At 46.7% G+C, this 21,002-nt stretch overlaps 2 protein-coding genes across 3 annotated transcripts in view; one reads left to right on the forward strand and one right to left on the reverse strand.

The window, feature by feature from the left end:
• Window positions 1-955: 955 nt before the first annotated feature.
• Window positions 956-6,084, forward strand: mrpl33 (mitochondrial ribosomal protein L33). Its single transcript, XM_056296200.1, has 4 exons — window positions 956-1,092; window positions 3,878-3,896; window positions 4,475-4,581; window positions 5,403-6,084. The coding sequence occupies exons 1-4, from the start codon at window positions 1,071-1,073 to the stop codon at window positions 5,450-5,452; spliced, it is 198 nt and encodes a 65-aa protein (XP_056152175.1). The 5' UTR covers window positions 956-1,070; the 3' UTR covers window positions 5,453-6,084.
• Window positions 6,085-6,265: 181 nt separating this feature from the next.
• rbks (ribokinase) overlaps window positions 6,266-21,002 on the reverse strand; it is a 70,679-nt gene continuing 55,942 nt past the window's right edge. For both annotated transcript variants that reach the window (XM_056296197.1, XM_056296196.1), the window contains exons 8-9: window positions 14,475-14,663; window positions 6,266-6,638 (exon numbers count right to left, since the gene is read on the reverse strand). In XM_056296197.1, the coding sequence (XP_056152172.1) occupies window positions 6,465-6,638; window positions 14,475-14,663 (363 nt within the window). In that variant the 3' untranslated portion in view covers window positions 6,266-6,464. The remainder of the gene's footprint in view (window positions 6,639-14,474; window positions 14,664-21,002) is intronic.

Below are 21,002 nucleotides of genomic sequence, written 5' to 3' on the forward strand. Positions count from 1 at the left end.
GAAGTGAAATATCTCTGGATTCCTCAAATTTCAACAAGCATCAGTCCACTTCCCTTGCAGCTAGGTTTCAAGAGGTTTTATCTGTGCATGCATGTCTCTCTGTCTCCCACAACTGGGTTAAGGATTTGGGGGAATGATGCATTTTGCCTCAAGAAAAAAGGGGGGCAAACAATCCTTCACCGATCAAGCCAAGAGGTCACTGCATTATTTATTTATTTTTATTTGGGGGGGGGCACGTTTAATATTGTTTTTTTTGTATGTTTCTAGTTGCAAGCCCCCATTTCTAAACCACTATTATGTTTTTGCTGTTCTGAAAATGCAAAACGATGAACATTTATCATGTGCCGCAAAAATGGATCATTATGCATTTGGGTTTTAAATGTGGTAACACTAAATGTTGCTATAAGTGAAATAGGCGCTTGCTGTGTGTAAAATACGTTATAGCTGTCTTTACCTGGTCCATTCACATCTAGAAAATGTTGTTGCTCCCATGTGCCATACTCCAGTGTTTCTCAACCCAGTCCTCAAGGACCCCCTATCCTGCATATTTTCTTTGCAACCCTGAATAGGTACCTGTTTGTAGTTATTCAACCAATCAGCAATGCATTTTGTCAGATGTTGCACACCTTGCATAATTAACTGCTGCGAGATGATTGGTCGAGTAAGTACAAGCAGGGCTACCTATGCAGGGGTACAATGAAAATCTGCAGGATAGGGGTTCCTTGAGGACTGGGTTGAGAAACACTGCCATACTCAGTTGCGCTGAGTTTGATGTGTTTTCTTCTGGGTGTATGAAAAGGCACAGACTGTCCCCTGATCCCCGAGCGACGCATCGTATTTGTTGTTGAATTTATCACGAGGACGATCAGTTCTGCCATCCTAGGACCATACCGACAAAATTTCAGCTGGGGAAAAAAAAAAGTTAAATAAAGAAATTCGTACTGCCCCTTTAAGGGAACCCGGAACAAGTGTCTAAAACCGGAAGCACAACAAGCGCCGTCAATGTGACTTCTGTCCAAACGCTAGGTAGCGTTAATAGTTTTACGTCTTAAAGCTGAAACACGAGAAAAATGTTTCTTACGACTACAAATTGTAAGTACTGCCTTTATTAACCGTAACCGTGCCAGTAGTATACGTCTGGCTGATGAACTACTGATTCCTGTGTCGTATGTCTAGTTAGCGGCAGCTAGCGTAACATAACGCTAACCTGATGGGGACGCCGGCCCTTCATGTGAACTAGCAGCGGATCTGCCCATTCCCCGCAGAAGTCCAACAGAAACTCGTTCTAATCTAAATCCTAAATTGTGTTGGGTCCCATCCACGACCCCCATTCCACCGAAGTCCACGAATTAATAACTAGGAAAACAAGCCCAAGCGTTATTAATATTTTAAACGAAGCATCCCATTGTTAACCGTTGTCCCCTCAGACTTCCCTGCCTTAAATGCTGGCTATTTGGCTAAATAGCGTTTGGCTAAAATCGGGTGATGAATTTTGGTAGTTTTTTTTTTTAAACTTGTGACATTTTCAGAGAGAACATGTTATCCTAAATAAGCAGCTGAGCAATCATGTTGATATTTATATACACCTACGTATTTCTGGGGGTCTGTGTGGCGTGAAATGAGGAAAATGTTGCTTCTAACGGAGCAGTTCTTCGTGTATATGTTCCATCGAGACGAAAAGGTGTAGAAGAGGGTGCTAAATGTATGTGAACTATTTTCCTGTTTCTTTTTTTTCTTGAAATTTGTTTATTAGATTTTCAGCAACAGAAAGTTAACTTTTCAAGTTTCAATGTTGTGTCAAGTATAACGCACATCGAGAGAAGCAGAACGTGAATGTAGAACCTAATACAAACATTTGAACAATGCAGTAGATAAGAGACATACCTAACATCAAAAGAAAACAAAATAGAGAGGAAAAAAATGTACACGTTGGTCCCCATATGAAAATTAAAGAGAAATTCAGCATTCACATGATAGAAACAAAAAACAAAAATATACCCACCAAAGGTGCATTAAAGTGGTTGGAAACATTCAGTTAAAGCTGATACTCCGGAATAGCAGCAAACACCAGTCCCTCAGTATGTGCAATAAAGGTCCCCATGTTTTATTAAATTTGTCAAGAGAACCATTTATAGAACACCTATTTTTTTCCACTGTAACAAAGTACAAAATGTCCTTGATCCATGAAAAATGAGGGAGGGGTGCAGGTGATTTCCACCTCAGTAAAATCCGTTGCCTGGCTAATAAGGTAACAAGTGCTACAATGTCTGCTTTATATTTTGAAAGCAGCAGATTGGGAGGCGGAATCCCAAACAATGCCGTAATCGCTGTTGATTCAAATCTATCACACGTAGGGTGAAAATCATCATAAAGCCTAGAAAGCCTGACTTTAGTGACTTATGTACGGTGAAGGGTTTTGCACTGGGTCAGACCATAGATGAGGAGTGAATCCGACACGGAATAACATCCCACACGTCCTTTGAGATCGCCTCCTGCAGATCCTCCTCCCATTGAGTTTTTATGTTATGTAATGAGGCTGGACGCAATGAGTTGATAAGATCATACAGATGTGAGATCATACCCTTTAAGAAAGGAAATGGGGTTAAGAAAGAGTCAATAGATGAGGCCTCTGGGAGATTGGGAAATGGGAGCTGAAATTACAAACAAAGCTGTGGATTTTTAGGCACCTAAAAAAAAAGAAGCTGTCTGGGTAAAGGGAACTTTAGAGAGAGAGAGAGCTTTTCAGAGAGCTGCTGAAAGGATGCAAAGGTATTGTCAATATATAGGTCACCAAATGTCTCAATGCCAGAGTTGGACCTCAAGGAGATCGCTCTATCAATCAGAGAGGGATGAAAAACTGGATTAGCTGATATTGGAGCTAAGAAAGAAAAGGTATGTAGACCAAAATGGTGTCGGAATTGCTTCCAGATCCTCAAATTAGACTTAACCAAGGCAATTTTAGAATAAGGACAGGAAGAAAAATTAAGAGGAGAATCTATTTTCAGTTTTCAAAACTGACTTCCACTCAGGGGAAGTCGAAATTGTATCGTGGGTATCCAACTAGCCTATTTATTTTTTTCTAAAAAATAGACCAGATTACGTGCAGTCACAACCACAAACTGGGACCCAACTGAACCCATAATACCCTTTCGTATTATCCTTGATACATCACCTGTAAGGCTTGGATTGACCTTTCACGTCAGTTAACATTACCTGTTGGTGTCAGTGTCAACTGGAATAACTCTGGAATTTGGGGTTGTCTGTGTATGATCATATGACACTTTCTCTGTTGAGTAGCTTGCTGTGTCTGTGAATGTTCTCATTCATCCAGGTCATAGTTATCCAAAGGAATTGAATCAAGTGCAACTGGACTTGGTTATATATCCGTGAAGACGTTTCGCCTCTCATCCAAGAGGCTTCATCAGTTCGTGCCTTTCGAACAGCTTGGTCTAGTCAGAAAGGCACGAACTGATGAAGCCTCTTGGATGAGAGGCAAAACGCCTTCACGGATATATAACCAAGTCCAGTTGCACTTGATTCAACTCCTTGGAGTAGCTTGCTGTGTATTTGAGCGGCTGCAGTGGGATAGCATAAATTGGCCATGATAGGTTAACTGATTTAATGTGTGTTGTCACCTGCAAGTTGACAAGTACATCTCACCTGAATGCACTTCACATCACATGCATTCTTGACTATATTGTTTTGTAGTACTTTATGACGTCAGTTAGTACTACTCAAATTTAGCTGCTAATCACGGACTCTTTTGTTAGTCACTTTGGATAAAAGCATCTGCCAAATGCGTGAGTGTAATTCACTTGTGTTAATCTGCTTTTCTTTTTTTTCCCTAACAAAATACTCTTTGTTTTTCATGTATCAGTGGCCAAGGCGAAAGCCAAGTAAGTGACTTTAAGCTCACATATCCGTTGGCATTGTTTGCAATCAAAAAGTCTAAATAGAATTTTTCAGTGGGAGTGTAAACTGTAATAGTGAGTTAATCCCAACTGATTTACCTATTTGTAACCAATAACCTATTTGTAACCAATAACCCTGGATGTCATGTAAGGCTGGGTGATATTGACAAAATACGTTTTTTGATGCAATACCCCTATTATGTGATGGCATTTTGGGGATGACAATAAGTGCTTTCATGAGATATTTACACACATGAAAATGAAGAAAAATTATCATTAATAATGCTGATATAATGACCAAGCAGGTAATGGCCTGAATTTTTCATATCACTCATCTAAAACAGTTGAATAAGTTTAGAAAATTGTTTCACTTTAATGCCGCCTGTGAGACCAGGAAATTACGTTTTAAGTTGTACGAAGATATTACGATAACCAAAACCCCAGACTATATTTAGTCTCACATCACACCACGATGTCTTGCCCAGCTCTTGTGTGTTGTTCTGTATATTTTGTGGATCTTGTCATGAGGTGTCAGTGATCTTTGTAACTTTATCCTCCCCCAGGACAATCCTGGTGCAAATGATGAGTGCTGCAGGAACAGGCTATTGCTTCAACACCAAGAGGAACCGTCTCAGAGAGAAACTTGTGCTGCGCAAGCATGACCCATTTGGTAAGCTGTGACAAACCAGATTTGTCCACACAGACAACTGACACCTCATACAGATATGATTAGCGTCAATATCAAAAACGTAGTCTTACTGAAATAAAGGGACAAACTACAATTTAGACTCTCTGTCATCCCGGCAATCGTTGCCTTAGACTGAAAGTCTAAAGCAACTAAATGTGTATTTTGTGGGGATTTTACGTAGGATCTGCACAACTTTTTTTGCAACAAAATGTGCCATGCAATGGAAGGTTACAACTTTAAAAGTGCTACACGCTACTTCTAGATTAACTTTATCAATCCCCAGACTGGGAAATGTAGGTGCTACAACAGCAGAAAGAATTAAAAGAAGAATAAATGAATAGATGCAAGTGAATTAAAACAAGCGTACAATTAAGGCAAGGCAAGTTTATTTGTGCAGCAGTCATACAATAGAATTAATAATAGCAATAAATAATAGTAATAAATATCACTAATAATAAAATAGTAGAAGTAGCAGTGTGTGGGACCACAGCAGATTTCAGAGGGTACATACAGTTTTGATTCAAGTGGGGGTCAAATCCCATACTTCACCAAATGAGCTCGGTAAAAGGTACTGCTTATAATTGTTTCTTTGAAAGGAAAAAAAAAAAGTTCAGTAACTGGAAATTTCTCCTGCATCCTAACAAACTCATGTCAGGTCCATCCTGTTAAGCTGGGCTGCTATAGACACGTCTGCCCACATTGTAAAATGGCCTCACTCTCCTTTCATAGAAGTCCCCTTAAGGTAGTATCGGATCTTCTGATTGTTCTGCATCTAAATGAGAAATCCTCTTTTATCTTTTCAGTGGGGAAGCATGTCCTATTCTTTGAAAAGAGGAAGATCAGATCGATTTAGGACACCAGAAGGACATATAACATATAATGAAATTATTCATCTGTCATGGACTCTAAATGAAGTGTAATGATCGTCTCGCCAGTTTGACACACATCTTCAGAAGATTTTTTTTTGCGAGATCATCCGGAAGGCTCCCTGGCCTCCTTGCCGGGAAGGAGGAAAAAAAAAATCAGGATGACTAAAATGAAGGACAGAACTTCAAGCAAATTTCTGTGTACTTCTCTGCCAACAGGAAACGATTGCTCAGTGTGTAAAGGTTAAGGCTGTGTGATTTCCAACACACCTACCTTCAAACAGTGCTGTTAGCCAGTGAATGTTGTAATAGGAGTAAATAATTGGATCACTGTATGGGTCGACACAGTTGTTCTGTTCATTATTATTATTATTTTTTTTTATTGAAACTGATTCTGATCCTTCCTTGGGCATAACTTAGAATATCAAAACACGGCAACTAAAGGTTTTGAGAAGCATGTCTGCAGAACATGTACTCGGGGAAGCTTGTTTCAAAACAAAAGGCGATTGTGTACCTAGCTTTCTATATTAAAAGGAGCAATGATGACTTTATATAAGATGGGGGTTTTTTTTAAACAAAAAAATATGTGAAAAAATGGAAAATGACCATGTCGACTAGTGCATGTATTTAAAGTACTATTGTAATTATAGTGGTGTAAATTCCTATGATTGTTAGAAATTATGAAACCTATAGCGTCTTTGACAGATTTTTATTAGCATTATTAAATTATTATTGATACATTACTGAATAGCATTCAATAGTGTTACATTATATTGCTTTAAAAAGTAAGGATCAATGTGGCTCTTAATCTGAATTCATTGTTATCCAGTTTACCTGAGAGCAAGGCAGTGGGATAATTTCCTGCTCAAAATCCAACACATGTATGAATTTAAGACAGTTCTCAAGTCAGGAGAATCCACTCCAGACTGGTCCATATTAACTAGTGCATGCACCAATTTGCAGTCCCGGAAGTGGACATTTTGTTCTCTGGGTTACCTTTTAGAACAGTTCATCTTGGAGATCCTTTTTAAAGGGGTAAGACGTCTGTGTGCCGACCGCCTGCACGCTCACTGCCGCCACCTGATTGGCTCTCCTCGCCATCTCCTCCAGAGGCATGGAAGGATAATGAGCCATGTAGAACGCCAGTGCGCCAATAAAGCAATCTCCGGCACCCTGGGAGGGAATAATGCAATTAAGACAAAGCAATCGGAGATCAGGGCCGTGAAGTAAGTGCTCCCACTGAATAACCATGTAATAGCCCCCGTCATTGGCCCTCCGCTCAGTGGGGTGGATTTGCAATGAAGGAAAAGTGCACGTGGCACTCGTGTCAAACCATGCCCCGGTTATTTTGAGAGCTGATATCTGGCTGTTGCTGTACAAAATGTGGAGTATACCCATGAGTAAACACAAAACTTCTGAATGATTCTAAAAATGGTATATCTGTTTTTTTTCCCCCAGAGTGTGAGAAACAGAACAACAACCGTCAAATGAGGAGTGGAAAGGTTTGCGTTTTTGGATTCAATGAGCAAACACTGTCAACAGTAGGGGGTGCTGTGACATTTTCTGTGGCGTGAACCTGCATTTGAAATCTTCCTAGGGCTCCCAGAGGTCTCAACACACAGTCTGAAATGACTGTATATTCTCTCTCAGGTCAGTGCAGCCCAGCTAGTAAAGTAAAACACCCGAATTGTGCAAATTTGACACAGTTGCACCGACATTGTCGACCGACTACATGACACGAGTGTAATGTTGCATCATGAATCACAGGTCATGAACTCAGACACGTTAAATAGAAGATACTGTGTTTGCAGCAGGAGGCAATTTGCTTAGAGCAATTCAGGGAAAACCCAAAAGCTGTCGTAAGGGGTGAATAGTCTTTTCTTCTTTTTTTTTTTTCCGAAATGATCAGGATCGAGTTTTAAGAGGCTCATTCATTCCTTGCTCTAATGGATGACTCCTAAAAATCTCGGTGTCTTGGGTGATAAACAAACTTAGTCATCATTCCTTCAGCTGGGGAAGAAAAACTAGTCTTACCACGCAACCACACAAATCAAAAGTTTCACCTAAATGGTTTTCAAAGTCGGCTGAATAACAGATGCCAGTTTGGTTAATCACCCTTCAGCTGCCTCAGTGATCACTGCCAACAGTTCTGCTTTTGCCTATTTGCTATGAAGAGCTAAATTACCATCCCCCCATCTATTGATAGGAGAGAAGGAATGTGCCGTCCGCGCCCTGGGGGGGGGGGGGGTTGGCAAGGACGGGCTGAGGAGGGGAGGGGGGAGGGGGATCACTGATGGGAAAAGGCATGGAGGAATGTGGCGACATGTTCATGTTTAACCACAAATGGCCCCTGATGCTGGTTCTCACAAGCCCCTTCCATTACTCACCACTTCAGATTTCAATAGAGCTCAGAGCACCTCTGTAAAAGCCCTTTAACAACAGGGGAACGGCTGACGTTCTGACAGTGCTTTTAACCAATCGGGAGGCCGGAAACGGAGGTCATAGGTTGTGCGGCAACGGTGTCAGTCCGAGGATTGGTAGGGAGTGTGGAAAGAGTGAGATCAGAGTCGAAACATCTCGCAGGCCTGGTGGATTTCCATATTTAAACCGGTGGTGTGTTTATGTCTCCTGTCTGGTAGCTGGGTTGGGCTATAATACAAGCAGGCGTTTGGAAATACTGTTTTGGTGGCGGTGCAGTCCCATTCTGGTTTGTCGCTGGCCTATTTCCCAGTTCACAAGTCCTGGTTTAAACAATGACACCACCACCCCTGGGTGGGGGTGGACGCTTTGCTCCTGCATAGACACTAGCAGCAATAAGAATATCATGGAGCAATAAGATGATAAATGGAGCACTCCTCTTTTTAATACCTGACCGCCTCAATCATCCTTTTGTTCCTTGGTCTTTATTGCCCCTCCCTCGTTTTTATTGTTTTACTGTACTGCCATTCAGCCAGTCAGCTGCCAAATCACCACCGTCAGTATGGAGACGTCTCACAAGCCTTGTCAAAACTGCCTGGGTAGTCTACCCAATGACGTTACTTCTCACGGATTCTGGTGGGCGACTCCACAAGTTAACAATGTTTTCTAACAACGCAAAACATCAGAAACTCTCTCCCTCTTTCTCTCTCTAACTGTGTCAACCACCATCCAACCTTTATCTTGCGTTGAAAACAACGCCTCGCGCCCTAACGCCGACATGTGACCGGTAGTGGCTCTCAATGAGTGAGGGTTAGCGGAGCTGACAAGCGCTACGCCCTTCAGCCCCGCTCCCGCTGTCCTCGACACAGTTCGGTGAAGGTTAGATCCGGAGGCCTGTCAATCAAACGACACAAGCGCTTGCCGCGGATGAGCAGTGATGCCCTCACCGGTCAACTCTGTCCACCGCGTCTTGACCCCCCGTGCCGCTCCTCTGTCCGGTCTCGGCGGTGCCTCACGCTGAAGTTGGAAATTAGGGCGGCAGTCTGTGATGCCTCTGTTGGCGGCTGGTCGAATTAGGATTTGCGAGCTTCTCTTGCAGGTTGATGAGTAGTTGGACATGACAATAAACTTGAAGACTTATCATCCTTCCTTTGTTTATGGGTTGTAAACATCCTAAAATATCGCTGATACAAGCTTTTATGGTTAGGATCTGTTCAACTTAGATTCAGTCCATCCTATGGCAGGATTTTTTTTTTATTAAATAAATTGATAAATGTCATTTCTGGAATCGACCTGGAACGGTTTACTTCCTGAATAATGACTAGAGCTCAAAAAAATCTTCAACAAAACTGCCAAGTGTTCCCCGCAGCTACTAAAAAAATGTGAAAATAAAAACCAGAAGGTGCTCTTTAGTGAGACGATCAACGATCAGAAAAAGACAGAAAAAACAAAAACCCAAGGCAACTCTTGTGGTATCAAAAAACTAAAAAGCCCTTCTCAACCGGCTTGTTCATAATAGAGCATATTAAGACGGCAACATGTTTCAACTCAAGATGGTGCCTTTATCACGGCACTTAAAAGAAAACTGATATTATCATCATCATCATCATCATTATCTTCCCACTGCACGTTATAATTTTGATTTCACAATCCAGTAAACATGCGGAAGGTCTGACGAAGGTCATCCTGACCAAAACATCGTGTTTTTCATCCATCCATCATCCAAACCGCTTATCCTTACACAGGGTCTCGGGGATGCCGGAGCCGATCCCAGCAGTCATTGGGCGGCAGGCGGGGAGACACCCTGGACAGACCGCCAGGCCGTCACAGGGCCGACCCATTCATTCCTAGGGACAATTTAGCATGGCCGATTCACCTGACCTATATGTCTTCGGACTGTGGGAGGAAACCGGAGCCCCCGAAGGAAACCCACGCAGACACGGGGAGAACATGCAACCGCCACACAGAGGGCGACCCGGGATGACCCCCCGAGGTTGGACAACCCCAGGGTTCGAATCCAGGACCTTCTTGCTGTGAGGCAACCGAGCTAACCACTGCGCCGCCGTGCCGTCCCATGTTTTTCACATGATTAACAAATAAAATAGATTATATTTCCCTAGCTGAGGTTGTTGCACCTTTCTCCTCTATGTATTTTTGTATTGAAGGCCGCATACTCCTCCTGTTGCTTGAGCTTGGCCATTTTCCCCACTGCAACAGTCCGATACACAACCACCATCAGGCCTCATTCTGAACCTCGTGTCAAACTAGAACTTGAGCTTGTATCTCTCACCAAGCAGCCCCCGGTAGAAAACTGAAGGCCTATGTCAATGAAAGAGACCCCCTGGGGAGGACAAAGAGCAGCTCGGGGTGGGGGGCTGGTGGGGGGGCGTTGCAGCGAGGACAGTAAAAGGAGCTTCCACATCCGGGAATCTTCCAGCGTGGACTGGCACATAGCCCGGGATGACTCCTCGGCAGTAAAAAGAGGGGGAAGGATGATGATGATGATGAAGCGGAGATCAAAAAAGCACGTTTAACTGAACCAATTAACGCACGCGGAGCGAGTGTGTGTTTGATCCATCCGCCGCTCTTTGTTTCGCTCCGCGTTCGCGCCCCCTCCCACGCAGGTTACAGAGCAACATGACTTTACAAGACGCAGGGGCAAACCGGATTGCCCAACGTGCGCATGGCTTCGCGGAGGACGCTACAGTAAAACGGTGGTTGTTGCGGCATGTGCAACCCATTAGAGTTTGGTGACGGAGGCTGTGTGTGCCCTTTGCAGTTAACTCACGGTTTACAGAGGTGAGAAACGATCTCGGGAGGGTACTTACTGCCCCTGCCTTGGGTTTCCAGGAAGGGAGCGCGTGAGTGGCGCCCCTATCTGTCTTCACTCAGAAGATGGAGACTGGGAATAATTTGAGCCACCTTAGATTTGTAATGTCTGGCTTAGATGGTAGCGTCTACCTTCTCCCCCTACACAGTAGACCTCCCGGAGCAGTGGAAACCCAGGCCACCCAAGTCCTGACAGGGCTAACGGCATCGTGTGTGTGTGTGTGTGTGTGCGTGCGAGTGTGCATGTGCGTGCATTTGTGTGTGTGTGTGTGATGGCCTCATCCAACTGTCCACAAACAGCCAAGTCTCTGATCTGACTGAGGGAAGCCTGTACTCAATTTAAGACAAAAGAAACAAATGGACTTGGGGGGATTGGGGGGTAGTTGGGGTTGGAGGCGGGGGGGCCCACAGAGGATGAGAGGACTCGGTCTGTTAATCATTCCCCCTCACAGCCGACTCTGACACAGCAAATAGTTTCTGCCATGAAAAATGTGTTACTCAGGAACGGGAGGAGAAGGAGGAGCAGAATTTACAAAATGGCAGAAAAGTTGTGCACCAGAGAGACTCGGATGCTTTTGCTGCTTTGGACAAAGCCGTAGGCTTAATTGAACCGGGACATCCCTGATGTGCACAACCACTTGGTTTTTAAACATCGCTGGTTTATCGCTGCCTTCCGTCAAGTTCGTCTCCACGCTTTGAACGTGACCCTTGTAAGTGCTTCTCCGTACGGCGGCAATCATACCCGCGCCTTAATGTCCGAGCCAGATCAGTCAAAAGACACTGAAGACTTGCAAAAAGGCTACACGCATCCAAGTGGCGATGACAGCAGCGGGTGGATTCGGATCCAGGAGCCCGCTCGATTGTCAGGCGGTGCCCCCCGCCGCGTTCGCTGGACGGGAGCCCAAACAGAAAGAACCCGCGAGTGACTCACTGTGTTGATACCGAGGAACCGTGGCCTACAATCCGGCATCGAGCCTCGGTATAAAACTAGCCCACACGAAAAAAGAAAAAAGTCATCAAATCACAGAAAGCGAAGCCTGTCGCGGACAAACTCGAGGACATCCTTCTCTATCCTGCACTGAGAAAGTAAACACGGATCCAGCAACAGAAGATGCCGTTATGAACCGAGAGGCATCTGTTACCAGAACAGCCTTGAAAAGCAGGGGGGGGGGGGGGAAAGGTGAGTAATGATCCTGATAACAATCTGGTGGAGGTTTTTTTTCTTCTTCTTTTTTTTTTCTCTCTCCCGTAAAAATAAAAAAAAGGCTTACTGGAAGAAGGATTAGAGCATCCAAAAGAGTTAAACACTCCAGAATTTATGGGACCATCAAAGAACAGAAGGGCTAGAGTCTTTGTGTGTGTGTGTGTGTGTGTGTGTGTGTGTGTGTGTGTGGATGGGGGGGTACAGCAGGCCCGACCGCAGCATGGCATGGCTGTACAGCTTTCTGCTGACTAGTGCAGGCCCGAGAGGTGAGTCATGGGGAGCGGGGGGGGGGGGGTTAAGTTCTCCCAGGCTGTAGGAAATTGGAAAGAGTGAAGAAGAGTGTGTGTGATATGAGAATGTGGACCAGAAAGGGGGAAGTTCACGGTGTCGGGGGGTGGGGGCGGGGGGAGGAGTCGGTCACACACAGTTCAGTAAATGGTTTGTGCATGACACTAAAATAAAACGTTATCACTGCTCTGCTTTTTTTTTAACCTTACTTTTCAAAGGTTGTGAACTTAGTTAACCATAGCTGTACATAATGACCCCCCCCCCAAAAAAAGGTGGAGACACTGATTCTGAACAGCTATTGGGTTTCACACCACCACAGTGAAGAACGGTTTCAGTGAAGCTACAGTATTGTGCAAAGGAGTCCACGATAAAATTACCCTAGCAAAGACACCTAGGAAAAAGATTGTCGAATGACGTATTTTGTTTTTTGTTGTTCTTTTTTTTTCTTTCTTGAGTACCGTCAACTCGGAGCCTGTGAAACAACTCACAGACAGGAAATGCAAGCTTTTCAGAAAGCCTCCTGTGACGGCACCAAGCCACTGAGTCTGGTGTGAAATGAGTCAAACAGCAAACGACCTCCTTTAAAGATTACAATCAGGAAAAGAAAACCCCGGTGGTCACCACATCCCCCAAATGAAATGGCAGTTTGATCTTAAGACCTTTTTTTTTTCCAAGTTGCGAATCGACGAATCATTAGCTCCACTGGGGCTGAGGTTGCACATGGTGGCTGGGTTGATGTTAAGCAGCACAGCAGTTTGTTTTGTGCAGAAAGATATGGGGATGTTGAATGCAGAAGGCAATGTGTAAATTTCTTCTCTTGTGGTTTGTGGAATCAATGACTGACATCAGTGTACTTACTATGTGACGGGGAAGGTCTGAAAAGAAATTCTCAAGTTGAGAGCGGTATTTTGGACAAAATTTGGAATTTTCCAGTGACACCATAGGCATTCTTACTAATCTGAGGTGGCACTCTCCATCTCACTTTTTGTATGGGGTCACAGTTCTCTAATGTTGAAACGGCATGTTCATAAAATATCAATCCCTATTGTTCTCATTTTAGCATTTCATCCATCCATTATCTAAACCGCTTATCCCAGTTGGGGTCGCGGGATGCTGGAGCCTATCACAGCAGTCACTGGGCGGCAGGAGAGAGGCTACTGTGATTCCGAGGTTGTAGATGTGTGGGGAAGGAGACAGAGTGGAGTTATCGATGGTGAGGCAGAAGATGTGGTTGGTTTTGGTAAGGGATTTGGGACTGATGATGATCATGCCAGCTTTATCATAATTTAATTCGAGGAAGATGGCCTGCATCCATGACTTAATTTCAGTGAGACAGTTGGTCAGACTGGAGTAAGTTGTAGTGGTGATGGATATAGTGGAGATGTAGAGTGAGACGTCATCGGTGTAGCAGTGGAAGTGGAGACCATGATGACGTATGATGTGACCAAGGGGGGCCATGTAAAGAATGAACAGGAGAGGATCAAGCACTGAACCCTGGGGGACACCTTTGGACGGGGAAGGAGGTGCAGTTGTTGATACTGATGAACTGTTCTGTTTGTGTGATATGACTTTAGCCAGGTCCAGGAGAGGGCAGTACCGGTGATGCTGAGGGAGAAGTTAAGGTGGGAGAGAAAAATGGTGTGGTCGATGGTGTCGAAAGCTGCAGTGAGGTTGAGGAGAATGAGAATGCTAAGGTGACCAGAGTCTGAGGAGAGGCGGAGGTCATTGGTGACTTTAAGTAGAGCTGTTTCCATGCTGGGCTGTGAATGTAAACCAGATTGAAAGGGTTCAAACAGGTCATTGGCGATGAGGTGAGGTTTGAGTTGGGAGGTGACAACATGTTCCAGTAAGTTTGACAGAAAGGAGAGACTGTAGATGGGCCGGAAGTTGCTCATGATATCAGGGTTGAGTCCAGGTTTTTTGAGGGTGGGGGTGACAGCAGCCAGTTTAAGTGTATGGGGGACTGAGCCAGAGCTGAAGGAGGAGTTAGTGATTTCTGTGATGAGTGAGAAAATGCCTGGGAGACAGTCCTTAACAAGATTGGATGGGATGGGATCCGCAGACTGTTTTCTGCATACAAAGGTCCAGTTTTGTGAGCAGTGGTCTAGAAATGGCTGAAGTGTTACAGATCCAATTATACCTTCACGCTTGTGTTTACAAAGTCGAAGAATATACTTAATGGCCTTTTGGAGTGTGACCCTCTAAAGCAGACAAGAGTTGAAACCGACAGGTTTGCTAAACAAAACAGCTGGTATTTGTGTCTTTCTTACCGTGGTATCCACTACTTTGACCACAGAGGTTGGAATGTGATGTGAGGTCGACTCCTGTGCCTTGAGCACCACGCAGCCCTGGGGGCCCAGAGTGACGATGACCGAGCCGCAGCCTCTGCGCAGCAAATCCTGACCCACCCGGCAGGCGTCCTCTATGCTAGCCACCGAGGAACCAGTCAGAAGCTCTGCCTGCATGGAGACGACCGGCAGGGGAGGAGAACTATATAAATAAATATCATACTTAAAAGTGCATTTAAAGTCAAAATACTTCATATCTCGTATTGTGAGTATCAAAGGGAATAGCTGACCCACAAATATCAAAATCAAATCTCAAAGCACTTTCGGAAAAATCATATGGCCCCATAGTGTTTTAATGTCTTTGGCATAGCAGCCAAATGCGGAAGAAGGCAGATATATCAGCAAGTCTGAAAAAGAGGTGACGCACATAACAATACTGCGATAACATAAAACATAGTAAGGCAAAATCACAAACATGACAATTTGATTTACAAGCCTACATGGCTCAGTAGAACCTATGGGTCCATGCTATATGCCATATCGGAGGGTAAGTAAATCTTACTACTGGTATTTGCAAAACTGGTATCGGCAAATCTCTGAATCCACACTGAACACAGAAAAAAAGCCACCACAGTATTTGCTGGATCTGTCCAAGCATGATTTTTCTTTGAGATATAGATCTCCAGACCACACTGCCTTATCACAGTCTGTAGTTAAATTGACTACATTGTTAATAAAGCATTGTATTTTAATTGGGAAACCTGAGGAAATTAATTCATTCAGCACCACAGATATAAAATGCATTATCGTCCAGAGTAATTGCCCCCGGTGATAAATGGCTGTATAAAATACAGAGCAAAAGTAAGAGGCTATATTCTTTGCTCAGAAAATTACTGTAGAATTACGCTGTGTTGCTCGAGGGGAAATAGGTTCAGAAATTCAATTCCAAGCAATGCCAGGCAGCAGAGGCTTCAGAGAACATTTCAAGGAAAATATATGACTACACTTTTCCAGTGGGTATATTTGAAACAGTTGTTTTGTCTTTGCAAAATGAATACATTTCTGATGAGTAGAAACATATATATATATATATATACATACATATATATATATATACACACACACAAAATCCAGTGAGTCAAGCATTATTATTATCATGGATTATTTTGCTCCTTATTTGTTGAGCACTTTCCCGACCATTGAGTGTTTCTTTAAACAAAGTTATATATATGTGTGTGTGTGTGTGTATGTGTGTATCTTCCAGCGTGATAACATTTCATCTAAAAAATTATGGTTGTCACAGAAGTATTTATTTTGCACAGTGTTGGGGAGTAGTTTCACTACATGAAGTGAAACTAGCATTTTTACCTTGTGTTAAAATAGTAGTTTAACTACACAAAATAGTAATTTAGTAGTTATATGTTCCCTATTAAGCATGACCCTAGTCTATTCTAACCTAATGCTACATGTTTCTCATGCACCACACACACACACACACACACACAGAGTAAAAAAAAACAAAAAAACATTAAGACACAATACAATTTGCTGAGTTGTGTTGTTTGCAGCCATGTGACGTAACTTTGTGTTATGTGTTGTTACAGTTAGATTCTGTATTGCGTTGCAGATTTAGATGTGATAATATTTTTCAGAACAGCAGTTTGTGCTGCGTTTTCCCAGCAGCTGTAGTTAACTGCACTGTATTTCTCTCGGGGGTATGTGTGCCGAGGTTCAGCAACCGTCGGTGTCAGTAACCGGTGGTTTGTAAAGCCGTGCCGTCAGTAGTTTCACCGACGCTGGTGTTGAGTGTATATCTGATATGTGCGTATGTAAGAGAAACTATTTCTGGCTCCGTGCCTATCAAGATGCTTTCCCTCCAGGCTTGTGACGAGACGCCTAGTCTGCCAAACCTACAAACGCCACTCCAAAATGTCTCTTGATGATGTCACACAAACATTTCGTTAATTGATCAGGATCATATCCGAAAACAACTCGTCATATTCCCCGTTATATTTCATTGTGGGTTTTCCCTTTAACTTCCTCTCAGTTTTTCTTTTTCCAGATGTCATTGCACTTTTAAATTCCGAAATCACCCTCAAATTACAATTATAATTGCATGGAAAACAAACCAGAAAACAAATTTTTGTTTTGTTTTTTTTTGCACCCCCCCCACCCCACACACACACGCACCTTTTCTCCCTAATTGTACCCGGCCAATTACTTCCGAGCCGTCCCGGTCGCTGCTCCGCCCCCTCTGCGGGAGGGCCGCAGACTACCGCATGCCTCCTCCGATACATGTGGAGTCACCAGCCACTTCTTTTCACCTGACAGTGAGGAGTTTCCCCAGGGGGACACAGAATCATGCTACCCCCCCCCCCCCCCCCGCTGAACAGGCGCCCCGACTGACCAGTGTGTGCAGCAACCAGCACACATACCCACATCCGGCTTCCCACCCGCAGAAACAGCCAACAGTGTCTGTAGGGACGCCCGACCAGGCCGGAGGTCACACGGGGATTCGAACCGGCGATCCCCGTGTTGGTAGGCAACGGAACAGACCGCCACGCCACCCCTCAGAAAAACAATTTTGAACGAATTCGTCAAATCCCTCCACTGTCGTGGTGTCTACAGAGGTGAGCGCGAGAGTCCCTTCCACTTTTTTGGGGGGTGAGACGCAGTGTGTCTGTGGTTTGGTCTGTGAGCTCCTCACATGGACATCAAAGTCGCCCCCCCCCCCCCCTCCGCCGTGAAGCTCGCGCGATGTGGGCTGCGGCTCACAGAGCGCCGCCGCTTTGTGCGTCTTAAGCCCGCACCTTGGCTCGAGCACGGTTCAGCGGGACCACACACGCGTTCTCTCTCGCGCTCACACACACATGCACGCCTGCACACATGCAGCTAGAGTACACACTGAAACACACAAACACCTACCAGGTGATGTGTACCCCCCCCCCCAAAAAAAAAAAACCCCACTCTGTCAACACACCGGTGACGGTTACATGGAATAGGGGCTCTGCAACCGCCTGTGCGATCTGTCAAGCGCAAAATGGCCCCGGACAGCCCGAAAACAGACCCTGGGAGTGTATGGTATCGCAGGCCCTGGGAGTGTATGGTATCGCAGGCCCTGGGAGTGTATGGTATGCCCCAGTGCGCCCTGGGAGTGTATGGTATCGCAGGCCCTGGGAGTGTATGGCATCGCAGGCCCTGGGAGTGTATGGTATCGCAGGCCCTGGGAGTGTATGGTATCGCAGGCCCTGGGAGTGTATGGTATGCCCCAGTGCGCCCTGGGAGTGTATGGTATCGCAGGCCCTGGGAGTGTATGGTATGCCCCAGTGCGCCCTGGGAGTGTATGGTATCGCAGGCCCTGGGAGTGTATGGTATGCCCCAGTGCGCCCTGGGAGTGTATGGTATCGCAGGCCCTGGGAGTGTATGGTATGCCCCAGTGCGCCCTGGGAGTGTATGGCATCGCAGGCCCTGGGAGTGTATGGTATCGCAGGCCCTGAGAGTGTATGGCATCACAGGCCCTGGGAGTGTATGGCATCACAGGCCCTGGGAGTGTATGGCATCACAGGCCCTGGGAGTGTATGGTATGCCCCAGTGCGCCCTGGGAGTGTATGGCATCGCAGGCCCTGGGAGTGTATGGTATCGCAGGCCCTGGGAGTGTATGGCATCGCAGGCCCTGGGAGTGTATGGCATCACAGGCCCTGGGAGTGTATGGCATCGCAGGCCCTGGGAGTGTATGGTATGCCCCAGTGCGCCCTGGGAGTGTATGGCATCGCAGGCCCAGGGAGTGTATGGTATCGCAGGCCCTGGGAGTGTATGGCATCGCAGGCCCTGGGAGTGTATGGTATCGCAGGCCCTGGGAGTGTATGGTATCGCAGGCCCTGGGAGTGTATGGCATCACAGGCCCTGGGAGTGTATGGTATCGCAGGCCCTGGGAGTGTATGGCATCGCAGGCCCTGGGAGTGTATGGCATCGCAGGCCCTGGGAGTGTATGGTATGCCCCAGTGCGCCCTGGGAGTGTATGGTATCGCAGGCCCTGGGAGTGTATGGCATCACAGGCCCTGGGAGTGTATGGCATCACAGGCCCTGGGAGTGTATGGCATCGCAGGCCCTGGGAGTGTATGGTATGCCCCAGTGCGCCCTGGGAGTGTATGGCATCGCAGGCCCTGGGAGTGTATGGTATCGCAGGCCCTGGGAGTGTATGGCATCGCAGGCCCTGGGAGTGTATGGTATCGCAGGCCCTGGGAGTGTATGGTATCGCAGGCCCTGGGAGTGTATGGCATCACAGGCCCTGGGAGTGTATGGTATCGCAGGCCCTGGGAGTGTATGGCATCGCAGGCCCTGGGAGTGTATGGTATCGCAGGCCCTGGGAGTGTATGGCATCGCAGGCCCTGGGAGTGTATGGTATCGCAGGCCCTGGGAGTGTATGGTATGCCCCAGTGCGCCCTGGGAGTGTATGGCATCGCAGGCCCTGGGAGTGTATGGTATCGCAGGCCCTGGGAGTGTATGGCATCGCAGGCCCTGGGAGTGTATGGTATCGCAGGCCCTGGGAGTGTATGGTATGCCCCAGTGCGCCCTGGGAGTGTATGGCATCGCAGGCCCTGGGAGTGTATGGTATCGCAGGCCCTGGGAGTGTATGGCATCACAGGCCCTGGGAGTGTATGGTATCGCAGGCCCTGGGAGTGTATGGCATCGCAGGCCCTGGGAGTGTATGGTATCGCAGGCCCTGGGAGTGTATGGTATCGCAGGCCCTGGGAGTGTATGGCATCGCAGGCCCTGGGAGTGTATGGTATCGCAGGCCCTGGGAGTGTATGGCATCGCAGGCCCTGGGAGTGTATGGCATCGCAGGCCCTGGGAGTGTATGGTATGCCCCAGTGCGCCCTGGGAGTGTATGGCATCGCAGGCCCTGGGAGTGTATGGCATCGCAGGCCCTGGGAGTGTATGGTATGCCCCAGTGCGCCCTGGGAGTGTATGGCATCGCAGGCCCTGGGAGTGTATGGCATCACAGGCCCTGGGAGTGTATGGCATCGCAGGCCCTGGGAGTGTATGGCATCGCAGGCCCTGGGAGTGTATGGTATCGCAGGCCCTGGGAGTGTATGGCATCACAGGCCCTGGGAGTGTATGGCATCGCAGGCCCTGGGAGTGTATGGCATCGCAGGCCCTGGGAGTGTATGGCATCGCAGGCCCTGGGAGTGTATGGCATCGCAGGCCCTGGGAGTCTGTTGCCGTCCTGTTTCGGTCAGACGCCACATAACAAAACACAAGAAAAATGAGCTGTTTTCTTAGTCACCAGCGCCAACGCGGATGATCGCTTTGCCTCCTCCCGAGCACTCGAAAGTTGAATCATCCCCCCGTCTGACTGTTTGTTTACGTATTGTTTTCACTGACTAAGCGAACAGCCGTTCCTTAATATACAGTGCGCCGCCAGTGAAAGTGTAGGTGTATTGCCGGCGTACATGCACGCAGCACGTGTGAGGAGCTGGCTGTACCTCTATAATCTGAGCCCTGAAAGGAAAGAGAGAACAGAAGAGACGTGTTTGTCCTTTCTGTTTTCGACTCTCCCTTTCATGTCCACCACCCCCCCCCACACACACACACACACACACACCTGGTTACTGCCTCTCTCCACCCCGCGTCGCCACATGAAAAAGACGCTCCCAGGCAAAACTCGCCTCTACTTTACCCCAGAGGGGGCGGGTGACTCAGTCGAAAGGCACATCTGCCCCTGGTGTTGTTCTCACTACGTTTCCCATCAATCCCTGCCTCCGTCACCCATCTGTCATCAGCTGACAGCCACACTGGAAAGGTTCCATTACACAGGTTTTTACCGTAAAAGGTGTTGGAGAGCAGGAATATATTCTTTACCCCCCCTCCCCTCCCCTCCCCTCCCCTCCCCTTTATACCTGTGTGACTGAACTCTACAGCGGGCTATTGATGTGCCGGGGGGTGGGGGTCATGACCCAGGACACACAAGTGCGTTAATGGAAATGCTCATGTGCATGCATGAACAATACCGTCATCACACCGTGTCAAACATCTGAGCTTCTCCTTCCCCAAGTTTGAACGACGGAGCTACGTCTGCTGAAAGACGGAGCTACGTCTGCTGAAGGACGGAGCTACGCCCGCTGAAGGACAGAGCTACGCCCGCTGAAGGACGGAGCTACGCCCGCTGAAGGACCGAGCTACGTCTGCTGAAGGACGGAGCTACGCCCGCTGAAGGACGGAGCTACGTCTGCTGAAAGACAGAGCTACGTCTGCTGGAGGGCGGAGCCACGCCCACTGAAAGACAGAGCTACGTCTGCTGAAGGACGGAGCTACATCCGCCGAAGGACGGAGCTACGTCCGCTGACGTGAAGGCGAAGTCTGGTCTCGGTCTGAGCTTCAACCTTGTACGTGAAGGTGCTTATTTGTAATGCAAAAATGTGAGCGCGTGTACCAGAAACTGTGTGTGTGTGTGTGCGCGCGCGCATGCATGAAGCCTCTGGATAACACAATGATAACTGTTATGATTAA

The sequence above is a fragment of the Lampris incognitus genome, chromosome 16 (genome assembly GCF_029633865.1).
Source record: "Lampris incognitus isolate fLamInc1 chromosome 16, fLamInc1.hap2, whole genome shotgun sequence".
NCBI lineage: Eukaryota > Metazoa > Chordata > Actinopteri > Lampriformes > Lampridae > Lampris > Lampris incognitus.

Excerpts from the sequence above, each read along its gene's own strand:
- mrpl33 (XM_056296200.1), top strand. The coding sequence starts at position 1,071 with ATGTTTCTTACGACTACAAATT. Across the intron at positions 4,582-5,402 it reads GCGCAAGCATGACCCATTTG|TGGGGAAGCATGTCCTATTC; the intron begins GTAAGCTGTGAC and ends TTATCTTTTCAG.